General features: G+C 40.0%; 1 protein-coding gene across 1 annotated transcript in view; it reads left to right on the top strand.

Annotated features, from left to right (window-relative positions):
• LOC129776227 (polycomb protein Sfmbt) overlaps positions 1–12,526 on the top strand; it is a 39,914-nt gene that overhangs the window by 15,932 nt on the left and 11,456 nt on the right. Inside the window, exons 4-6 of the mRNA XM_055781747.1 lie at positions 2,495–2,918; positions 2,981–3,837; positions 3,892–4,331. Of these exons, the coding sequence (XP_055637722.1) occupies positions 2,495–2,918; positions 2,981–3,837; positions 3,892–4,331 (1,721 nt within the window). The remainder of the gene's footprint in view (positions 1–2,494; positions 2,919–2,980; positions 3,838–3,891; positions 4,332–12,526) is intronic.

Here is a 12,526-nt window from a genome sequence, read left to right as displayed (position 1 = left end):
TGGGCACACAAATGGGCAGAACAAATGTAAATGAAATGAAAGTATTTCCAATTCACATTAATTTAACCGTTTACAGATTGGGAAATCGTAATGTATAGCTTATCAAACAAATTACGTTCGCAGTAAAAGTTCGCAGTTCGCAGTTCTTAACGATGAAACTATTTTATAAAAGCGTTTTACGGTTTTAACGCCCTTACTGAAAGACGTAGTCCTACGTCAAAAATTCTACGTAGGTGGCGAAATCTTAACTTTGACAGAGTTATTTAGCTTTTCTCGTTCTTCTTCTTCTTTTTATATTTCAGAGGCTTTGAACTTTAAAGTTCGTTCGCACCTAGCCTTAAAAAGTGCAGTTTTAGAAAACTGGTAATAGAGGGTCCTAAAATTTAATACATAATCAATCGCTTAGTAAGCGGACACGTAACATATTTGGCTACGAAGACCCCTTATTTTTTTGTTTCGGACTCTGTTTGCCTTCACTGAGAGGAATAATTAGTAAATATGACGAATTTCTTAGTAAATGCCAATACCAATCTATAGTCATTTTCTACCGTACTAATAAACGTATATGTCAAGAAGAATCATGAATCGTAAGCACAATATCGGCTATTATATTTATTTTCCGCCGAAAATGCACGTAGAGATGTCTAAATTTTTCGTTTATTCGATTATCGATTAATCGTGGGGCCATTTTTAAATATTCGATTCATTCGAATAATTGTCTTTCAGTATTCGATTAATCGAGTGAATGTTTATTTCTTGTACTCAAAATGAACAGATGTTTAAACAGATTATGATGTCATAATTTTAAAAGTTACATTAAATATAATTTTAAAATAAACATGGTGCAGAATAATGGTTTTTGAGTTAAATGGTATTTCACTATATTGTTAAATTTACCATTTCATGATTTGTTTGCGGACGATTGAAAAAAGAGCTAATCATGAAAATGATGCAAAATATTTTTATTGTACCAACATATATTTTTTCTGTACAAAATTACCTGTTCTTCGAATGTTGTTGAAATAGTAGATTTGTTTGAACATTTCTGCTTGGTCCCCCTATAACTACTAGTTCAAAAGAAGTATATTCACAGAATCATTGACCACTAGTATGGTACATTTTCCTTGGCACTCTGAATTTGAATACCACCATTTTAGAACGGGAGCTTGGACCATCTCCTTCAATTCCGCATTTTACTCCTGCAGAAGCTGCATTCTTCTTCTCAGTCTTTTGCACCACCAGGGAATTATTTTTATGCTTCAACGGTAAATGGTTTAGTATATTCGATGAATCTTGATAAAACACCATGACGGTTAAACAAATTTTGCACTGCATTTAAAAAAATGGTTCCCTTTTTCATTCATAGCGATTACTGTGATAATTATTCGATGTATTCATATTTTGATTTTTCGGTATTCGATACAAAATTACTCGATAAAAATGGCAGATATTCGATTATTTGAATTAATCGAACGATTAACCGACGTCTCTAAATGCACGTATTAGAATTATATCCTTATCATTGCCTTATGGCAACAATAAAAATGGTTAATACGCGCTTTTCTCACCAGCTTACAGATATGACATCATCCAAGTTCACTAATGTTATCGAGTAAAATATACTAACCTCTGGTAGAGATGCGGGTTGACAATATGTACAACAAATGTGTACATTCTACTAATGTTTGCATTACTAAATGTATTTGGTAGTTTTCGACCAAGGATTTTTCTAAGTGTTAAACGTCAATAGTTTTAAAAAGCCCTAAAGCTTTATTTCAAAAAGTACTTCAATTTAAGAGATGAGCAAATTTGGTACTGAATAGTGTAACATTTTAGTAAAAACCTCAAAAGTTAGTATTTTCATAGATGTTGTTATTAATTTTATTCTAAAAAACTTGATAGCTTGATTGTTCCTATCAGCCAAAAACCTTTTCCGCTCTACAATTCGTTTTTCAAATATGCCAGTCTATCATATCCTGAAAGACTCCACAAACAAACTGCAGCGCGCCAAGCGGCTGTGGACAAACCATAGTCAGAATTAAGGTCTTCGAAATGCGTTAATTACATCATTTAGGTATATAAAGCTGATACAAATAGTGTATAAGCATGATGTTTACATTATTTGTAAGTGTTATATTTTAGAAAAGGTCTGAATTGGCTGAACTAAAGTTAGCTTAAATGAGGGCCGCATTGACACCAATAGAAGATGGACTTTATAAACAAACCTTTAAAACATGTGAATCCGTAAAAAAATCTCATAAAACTACTGTAAATCATGGAAAAAAAAACAATTTTAGTGTTATGTTTGAACAGTTGAATACCTGATTTGACCCAGGTGCGCTAACAAAGCATTCAAAAAAATGGACAAATCAAAAATCAACATCAAATACCCCAATATTAGGGAAAGCGGAAACATATTCCCCATATCAACTTCAATCATTTGTCACCTGTTAGTGTCACATCCATATCGTCTCTATCTCCCCTCACTTCGCAGCAATTTGTGAAAAGTGTGGCGCAATAGGTGTGAAGCACTCATTCTACACCAAGCAACGACGATTCTGTAGCATGACCTGCGCTCGATCCTTCGACGCGTTACGTTTGTACAGCGGTACCAACAACACCAGCGGAAACAGCTCTGTAAGCGCGCTCATCAGCAGCAAATCGATAGCGTCTCTGGAGGATAGCATACCACCGCTAGGAACACCCTCGGCGCTGCCCCCGGAGCAGTTAATAGACGACTCCGCCGACGAGGATTCTTCCAACGTCGCTCCGGCGGAGATCGACAGCAAGCATCATATCCTGCAGCAGCAACAACAGCTCCAGCTACAGCAGCAGCTGGCTCTACAGCAACAAAATCAACAACAGTCCCAGCAACAAGTACAAAATTTCAGCTATAGATTCAAAATGTCACATGTCGGGTAAGATCGATACCTAAGAACCCGGTAGAGCTGACTTTGACTAATATTCGTTCGTTTTATAGAAGCGACAACAGCAACCACGGTGTAAATAGCGACAAAGCAATCAACCACGAGATCGTTGCACAGGATGAAATTCCGCAACTTCCGAGGGGAACCCGGTTGGCGTCACCCTGTCCTCAGGACGAGCGAATAATAAGCATTCGAAGGAAGCCATCGGAATTCATGAACTCCTTCGATTGGACAGCCTCGTTAGCGGATCCGAAATTCTTCGCAGCTCCGGTGACGTGTTTTCGGCACGCTCCCGGCTATGACATGTGGCCTAACGTGGTCATTGGAATGAAGGTGGAAGTCGAAAACACGGACAGCGATATGCAGCAAGCAATGATCGGCGGAACGCCCCATTCGTTTTGGGTGGCGACCGTCCTGAGAATATGTGGCTACAAAGCCCTTCTTCGTTACGAAGGATTTGACACGGATCCTTCGAAAGATTTTTGGGTAAACCTCTGCTCGTCGGAAGTCCATCCTGTTGGTTGGTGTGCCACTCGGGGTAAACCTTTGATCCCACCTAAAAGTTTAGCCAAGCCGTACAAAGATTGGAAGGAGTTCTTGGTGAAACGACTCTCTAACGCGAGAACATTGCCCTCTACGTTTTATAATAAAATCAGCGATAGCTTTAAGTCGCGCTTTCGCGTGGGTTTGAACTTGGAAGTGGTGGATAAGAATCGAATAAGCCAAGTCAAGGTAGCCTCGATCAACAAAGTCGTGGGGAAACGGCTTTACGTGAGATACTACGACAGTCCACCAGATGACAACGGTTTCTGGTGCCACGAGGACTCCCCCCTTATTCATCCTGTGGGCTGGGCAACTACGGTTGGACACAACTTGGCCGCACCAGAGGAGTACATGGAACGGATGAATGGTAGGTAGTAGAATAGTTATCGTGAACATTGGTGAAACATGTCTTCATTCGCAGCTGCCCGAGATCAAATCCTAGAGGCAAACGAAGATGACGCCACAATGGATCTGTTCAAAACCAATTTCCACTTCGAAGAGTATTATCTGGAGGGTAAACAGACCGGTTTCGAGGAGGGTATGAAACTGGAAGCCGTCGATCCGCTCAATCTTTCCTCAATATGCGTGGCGACGGTGATGTCGGTGCTGAAGTTTGGCTACATAATGATCCGCATCGATTCGTACGACCCGGACGTGAGTGGAGCGGATTGGTTTTGCTATCATGAAAAATCTCCCTGCATTTTCCCAGTTGGTTTCTGTTCGACCAACCAGATCACCCTGACACCCCCCAAGGGATATGATTTGAGCAATTTTACCTGGGAACAGTACCTCATCGACACAAACAGCAAACCCGCCATGGAAAACCTGTTCTACCGGGATATCATTCGGCAGAAGTTCAAGGTAAGTAAGTAGGTTGAAATGATGTTTTTCCTGTGCTATGTAGATGACAAAAATACGATAAGAACGAGTGCAGATAGACTGAATATACCAGCGTGTGATTGGTTGATTCTGTTTTGATGTTTAGGGTAGATAGGGGCAATATGGTCCCCCTACCTTCTATATTATGTAGGAACATAGGAACTGTTTTGATGTTTAGGGTAGATAGGGGCAATATGGTCCCCCTACCTTCTATATTATGTAGGAACATTTATAAATTATGCTACATCAAGGTGTCGACTACCTTGAAAATCAGGGAATATCAGGGCATTGTTTTTCGAATTTTGAGTCGACATCCTATTTTAGAATTACCCTTCCATGAAGTGCAAAACCAACACTTGTGCCTAAACTTCACGATAAAGGAAGTACTCTTGGTCATTCCCTTTGCTTGAATTCACTATCATTAGATAGCAAGTAGAATATGTTTTGAGATCCCAAAGGTAGTAATCACTTATCCAACAAGATTTGTATCCCCAATGGATTGAACTCTCCCAATTCAATCAATGAACATGGCATGTGATCTCACAATTGACATTGAAACATTGCGGTGCTACAGCAATAAAAAACAGTTTCCGTTTTTCTTCATTGAAGGATGAGAGTTCAAAACATTTCTGTAATGTAGTACAATTTACCATTACAACTTTGTTTTGACTTTTTTTTTTAAATATCGACGTGTTAATTTTTTAAATGTTCATCGAACAATGGAATGGAATGGAATCTATATTTCATTTTAGTTACCATGCAAAATATTTTCATTAATTTAGCGTTACCTTCTTGTTGGGGCTGCAGTGGAGGATTGGATGTTCCGGCGGTCGGGCGCAAACACCGGAGACTGTGACTTTTTACACTTTCATATTTATTCACACCTTTTCTCTTCTTATTTCAATTTTATAATTCAATTTAATCTTCATACATTGATGGTTGTATGGCGACTGATGCGCTCCGCTGCGGGCGCGTCACTTTTATTCGGTAGCACTGAAATGGTTTTCTTCTTGCCGGCGGTGCAGCTTCTTACTGCCAACGGTGCAGTTTCATTTAGAGATGTGCCATCCGCTCATGAGCTGTTCCGAAGAATCGACTCTTTGAAGTGAGTTGACGCGGAACAGCTCGCAAAAAAAATCAAACAGCTCTTCAGCTCACTTTGATGATGATGAAGGAGAGAAAAGAGCTGTAGAATTGAAGAGAGTGTGTGAGCTGTAAGATTCAAATGAACTGACCGTCTCTCGCTCTTCGTGTTAAGACATCAGTTTAGTTTCATTTGTCCCTCGTCTTTTCAACTGTTATATTCGCGTTGACGGCATTGAGCTTTGTTTACCAGTTTAGGGGGCGCCAAAAATAATAATTGGCTCTCAGACAGAATGAACATGTTTTTAAAATTCAAATTATTAATGAAAATTAACTTCTGTGTATCAAATGAGTATTCTATTTCAATGAAAAACACTTTGATTGCAGGCGATGCAAAAATCTCATAAGATTTTTTTTTTTTGAAGAAAACTTTCTATTGTAATGTAAAGCCTCAGTAAAAATGTCGGAAATGTTGTACTCGCCGAGTCTGTTGTAAATAATAGTCTGGAATACGTGTTTCAAGTAATTAATAATATGGTGTGAAAAATTTCATTTGAATTTTAACATTTTCAAACTGGCTTCGAGGCTATCGAGTTTGGGACCCAAATTTAAAGTCGGCACTGACAACTGAGCTGAAGAGCTGTTCATAAAGAACAGCTCATTTAGATGAGCTGATATGATCAGAGCTGTTCATCATGATGAGCTGATTTGCACACCTCTAGTTTCATTGCTGCTGCGACTGCTACTGCTGTTGCTGGTGATGTTTTTCTCCTTCTCTGCTGAAGGTCTCCAATGTTCACTGCACCACGGCTCACGCAAAACTGAATGCCGTGCCGCAACAAGCGTGCATTTTTATGCCGTCGAGCACAGCGTGTTTTAGTGATGGCTGGCTCATAGTTGCGCTGTGGGATGGGTAATCGTGGTTTGTGGTGTCGTGTGCAAATCATGCGTGCTGCTAGATGCTGTCGCTTCAGTTCGGTTGGCGTAGAACTGAACACTTCTAATAATTTAATCCTCTTAAATTATCCGTATTATCTCCCTATAAATCTTTCAACCTTTCCTTTCAATTTTTTCAACTAATAGTTTTTCTCTTATATTTCCTCTATTCACAATTCTCTATCTATCTTCTTCTATATTCTTCATTTGTCCTAACTCTATCTATTTATAAACCTTCTAGCATGTATTCGAACTGCCAGCATTTCACTGTTTGGCTAGAGCGATATAAGTCCGTGTTTATACACTAAGTAATTTAGTGGAGGTTCGTCGCAATAGTTGCGACACATTGATTAGAAATATAATCAACAATATATTTATATGGACGTCACTGCTTTAGCCACCAATTCCAGAAATGGTTAATCAAACCTTCTTTGGAGTAACATAAACTATTTTCTCGTTTGGTCTATGACTGCGCAGTTCGCGTTCAAACGCAACCCATCCCAGTATCCATTATTCGTCGAAGGTCTCTCAAACCTAAACCATGGTGGAATGAGCAGAGTGGCAAGCTTTATGTTGAAAAATCGAATTCACTTGAAGCTTTTCGTAAACGTGGAGCCATTTTAAATTTTAAAACATTTGTTTCATCAGGTTACTTATATTACGGGCTTATTTATTCTTTCAGAAATCACGACTGGTTTTACGTTTATAATTTATTCTATAACTATTTCTTTCTAAGAACAAACTCTATTTTTATTCGATGCGATTGATTGGGTGACCGGTTCTGGAAACTTCCTAATGTGGAGAAAACGGAATCGCGTGTGCCTTCCTCAACGGTTCAGTGCCAAGTGAAAAGTTTTCGCATGGTTTATAAAGTAACAAGTTTTTCATGACAACGGTTGTTAAGGACGACGAACATGGTAACGGTATAGATAACTATCCTGATTGCTATGATTCAAATTCTAAATGTAACATAAAACCGGCCACCTGAAATAACTATTTCACTATTCATTAAAATTAATTTCGTTTACAATATCAAATACAAGTTCATTAATTACTATTGGTATCAGTTTGGGTTGAGGGTAATAAACATAATTTCGTCACTGGTCGCTTCAAAATTCCAGTCGACGTTCGTAATGTCACAACACGTACGATGTTGTCCGGTCCAGGATGAACCTCTACAATCCGTGCTAGAGGCCAGCGAGTAGGTGGTAGAGACTGGTCCTGTAAAATGACTATTTGACCAACTTGAAAATCGGTCTTCGATGGATTCACTGCAACCTGTCGTTGGAGCTCTTTGAGATACTCGTTCTTCCACTGCTGCCAGAATTGTTGGTCCTTTTTCTGCATAAGTTGAAATCTGTCCAATCGATTGATTGGTACATCTCCAGCATCCATATCGGGTACAGCTTGTAGTGAAGATCCCACAAGAAAATGTCCAGGTGTGAGAGCTTTCAAATCGTTGGGATCCTCCGAGAGTGGGACTAATGGACGCGAATTCATGCAGCCTTCTATCTGCACCAGAATTGTCTCCAGATCTTCCCTCGGTAGTACTGCGCTGCAAAGTTGACGAACAAGGTGCCGCTTCGCCACCTTCACTGCGGACTCCCATAATCCGCCAAAGTTGGGTGCACGTGGTGGTATAGTGTGCCATTAAATTCCCTTCGTTGCGAGACTGGTTGTGATACGTTCAGTTGCGTTGTGATCGTTGAGCATATGATATAGTGCATTGAGTTCGTTTTTCGCACCGATAAAATTCGTGCCATTATCGGAATAGATATGTTCCGGGTTTCCTCTTCGAGCCACGAAACGACGTAGTGCACACAAAAATGGTGACGTGGATAAATCTCCTACTAGCTCTATATGTACTGCTTTAGTACAGAAACATACGAACAATGCCACATACGCCTTTGTAGGTGCAGCGCGTCTATTGGGAGACTTGACGAAGATCGGTCCACAATAATCAATTCCCGTAGTCGTAAATGGTCGACTAGGAGAAATGCGAGCGGTAGAAAGTTGACCGATAGGTTGTTTGGTTAATTTCGGATCAACGCGAAAACATCGATAGCATGTTCGGATTACGCTTCGAACAGCTCTTCTACCGTTCTACCGTTAATATTCGTTTCGAACCGTTGCGAGCGTGAGTGATACATCACCATGGATTAATTTTTGATGGGTGGATATCAAAAGCAATCGTGTGAAATGATGGAAACCTGGTATCAAAATTGGATGCTTCATTGCATATGGCTGATTTGAAAGTCTGAGCCGGCCACCGACTCTAATTATGCCGGTTGAATCTATGAATGGGTTTAACAGTTTCAAAGAAGATTGGTTCGATACTGAATGACCTTTCTTCAGTTGGCATATCTCTGGACTAAAACATTCGTTCTGTAAAATTTTTATCAGAGTTATCTTCGATGTTTGTAATTCTTCCAATGTAAGTACAGTAGCTGTCTGCTTAACTTTTCATCGTGCGTTATTTATAAATCGTAAGCAATAAGCAATCGTACGGATCATTCTGTGGTACGATGAAAAACGTGTTATAAGTGGATTTGATGATGGAGAAGCGTGTATTACCAAGCTGTGCGTTTTACGCTCAAGCTCTTCTTCGGGAAGTTCGGTGTTGGTTTCATTCTTAGGCCAATTTTCCTCTCCCTCTCTCAACCAATATGGACCATGTTTCCATTGATCACTTGTCAGTAGCTGCTCTACTGTAATTCCTCTTGAGAGCAAATCTGCAGGGTTACTTGCTCCAGGTACGTGTTTCCAATTTCCGCCATGAGTCGTCATCTGAATATCTGCCACTCGATTTGCCACAAATGTCTTCCAGTACTTGCGCGTACTATTATCGGTGTAATTAATCCCAATGGATCGTATAAACGAGCAATGCTTGACAATGTTGTGCGTTTCGTTATCGTTCCATCCTTCACGTTTGGTTCAATGTCGAATCGAAATTGATCGTGATTTGGGTCCCAACATATTCCCAGGGTTTTTATTGTTTCCTTAGAGTCGAACATTTGACAAGGTTGTGTGGCTAGGTTTTCCTCCGGGATTCCGTCCAAAGCTTTTTGATAATTCGAACACCATTTTCGTAATCGGAAACCTCCGCGCTTCAGTAGCTCATCCATTTGTTCGCATAGTTTTTTAGCATTCTCAATATTGTCTTCACCTCGAATGAAATCATCCATGTAAAAATCCCTTTTCAAAGCCATCGCAGCGAGAGTAAACGATTCACCTTCGTCTTCGGAGAGTTGATGTAGGATTCGTGTCGCTAGGAATGATGAAGACGCCAGACCATACGTCACTGTGGTTAATTCATATTCTCTGATCGGATCATCTTTACTAAACCGCCATAACAAACGTTGTAGAGGGCGATCGTCGGGATGAATTAGAATTTGACGATACATCTTCTCTATATCTGCTGTTAGCGCTACCTTGTATTTGGGGAATCTGAGAACTAAACTTAATAAATCTTCCTGGATTATTGGACCGACTAATAGTGTGTCGTTTAAAGCATAACCTGTGCTGGACTTCATCGAAGCATCGAACACAGCGCGTACCTTCGTGGTGGTACTTGATTCGTTCAATACCGGATGGTGAGGGAGATAATAGACCACCGGTAGAATTTCTTCGCTTACCGATACCTTTCGCATGTGACCCATGTTGATAAATTCGGTAATAAAATCATGATATTTTATCTTGAGTTCAGGAGTTCTATCCAATCTTCGTTCTAGACTTTCCATTCTTCGCAAGGCGTGGGAGTATGAAGCGCCAATTAATTTCGACATATCACGTTTCTTTGGATATTTGACCATATATCTACCAGTGACATCTCCTGTTGTTGTTTCGCGGAAAAATTGTTCACAAATTTCATCATTGGCGGATGGGATAGTTGCATCTATGTCTTCAATTTGCCAGAATTTCTCCAAATTACGGTCAATAGATTCAATCGTTGAAAAACAATGCATTTGGCATGTGATAATAGGGTTAACCATAACCGTTCCAGTAGCAAACCACCCGAACACGCTTTCAATTAAAACGGGCGATGGATTGCCGATTTGTATCCGGCCACCCTTTAGGAACGAGAAGAAATATTCAGCTCCGAGAATAAGCTCAATTCCTTTGGATATATTAAATTCGAGATCTGCCAGGAAGATATTCTCAGGGATCCTCCACTCTGTTGTTGGTATAGTATGGGTAGGTAAATTTGTGGTGATTTGCCTGAGTACTAAAAACTCCATGAGAATAGAGAAATTGCTATATCTTGAACTTATGTTGGTGTATACGCTTCCGAAGGTTTCTGTTGGGGACGCTCCGATACCGAAAACAGGTTGATTTGTCCGATTCCTAACTAGTCGCAGTCTCCGACAAAGTTGATCGCTCATTAAGTTGCATTGCGAACCCGAGTCCAACAGTGCCCGAGCGAAATGTTGTTTACCGTAACCGTCTTGGATAATTAGTACGACTGTTGAGAGCAGTACATTAGCACCAGAATGTGTCACTTTGGGATTGGTTGATTGGATGGAATTCGCTGTCATAACGTTGAAATCATTGTTGAAACTGGTCACGTTGGAATTTGTGAAAGGTGTAATTCGGGATATCGCTTGCGATTCAAAACCAGGATGTAGCATACTATGATGTCGTTTCTGACAAATTCTGCAACTGAATTTTGATTGACATTTTCTAGCAAAATGATCATTCCTAAAACAATTGCTGCAAATTTTCTTCGTGTTCACCAGGTTGAGACGATCCTTCAATTGCATCTTCTCGAAAGTGGGACATTTGACTAAAAAATGACGCTGATTACAAGCAAAGCACTCTGCTAAATTATAATCGGTCGATACATAACTGTTCACTCGTGAATTGGTAGATGTTGAGTTCCGCTTCAATTCGTTAACTTGTTTGACTTGTGATGATGGTTGCACGCCTTGAGAGGTTATTGATAACAATTCGAGTGTGCGTATTTTTCTTGATAAATATTTAATAAAATTGTCGTAGGATGGTTCTTCTTCTCCAGATACATAATCCTCCCATTCCTTCAAGGTTAATTCATCAATTCGGCTGCTGAGTAGTTGTACCAACAAGCTGCTCCATTGATCAGTAGGCTCACCCAATTGGTTTAGTATTTTTACGTGGCGTTGGAATTCATCCACTACATCTCTTATCATCAGTACGGACTTGACGGCAAGTTTAGGTGGAGTTATCAATGCTTGCTAATGTTTCTTCTTGAGTATATATTTGTTTGCATATCTATTCAACAGCGCTTCCCATGCTACTGGATAATTGTCGGATGTTATGGTCAAAGATTCTATGATTTTCAAAGCTTCACCCTTCAGAGCAGATCGTAAATACTGGAACTTCTGAATGTTAGGAATCTCTCTTGATGTATGAATGAGAGAGGTATACAAATCGTGGAAAGTAAGCCACTCATTCAGATCACCATCGAAATGCGGAAGTACTATTGTTGGGAGTTTCACACCAGAGTTGTGAGTCACCGATGTTGGTGATTGTATAGGGTTTGGATTAGAGGGAGGGATTTTGGAAACCAGACCACTTTTCACACGAAAAAACTGTGCTTCCACCATTGCTCTGATATCGAAATTTGCCGCAACAAATTCTTCGGTCTCATCGAGTGTTTCATATTCACCTTGCATCTCCTCGAATTTTTCCATCAATAAATCCAGTCTGCTCATACGTATCGCAACTTCGTTTATGTCTCGATCTGCATCGTAGTTTGCCAGGAAATCTTCGATTCTTTGAATGGAATCGATTACATTGCGTCGCTTGAGCTCCTTTTGTCGAATCTTCTTCTCCGACATGTTGGCACGAATAACTGAAAAAACCGGAAAGACCCAGGAAGCACCTCCTGTTGGACTTGAAAAGATTGAAAAGACACTCACCTGTGCCTACCAATGGATAGGCCTTGTACAAATATTTAACAGCTTGGTAAATTGACGATAACCTCAAAATCCTTGGTCGATTGGGAAATGGGAATGGGAACTTGAAATCCTGTATATCGTCGATATTGGGAATCGGAACGATTTTTCCACGTGTGATTCCAGCAGCAACATAAATTTTCTGCTTTCTCGGAATCCAAATTAGTTTTCACAACAAAGCGTACTATCAGTGAAAATTGTCACCACCCGTAATCCTGGTCCACG

This window comes from Toxorhynchites rutilus, chromosome 3 (genome assembly GCF_029784135.1).
Source record: "Toxorhynchites rutilus septentrionalis strain SRP chromosome 3, ASM2978413v1, whole genome shotgun sequence".
Lineage (NCBI taxonomy): Eukaryota > Metazoa > Arthropoda > Insecta > Diptera > Culicidae > Toxorhynchites > Toxorhynchites rutilus.
The sequence above is the reverse complement of the archived record's forward strand: the minus strand, read 5'-3'. Positions and strand labels throughout refer to the sequence as shown.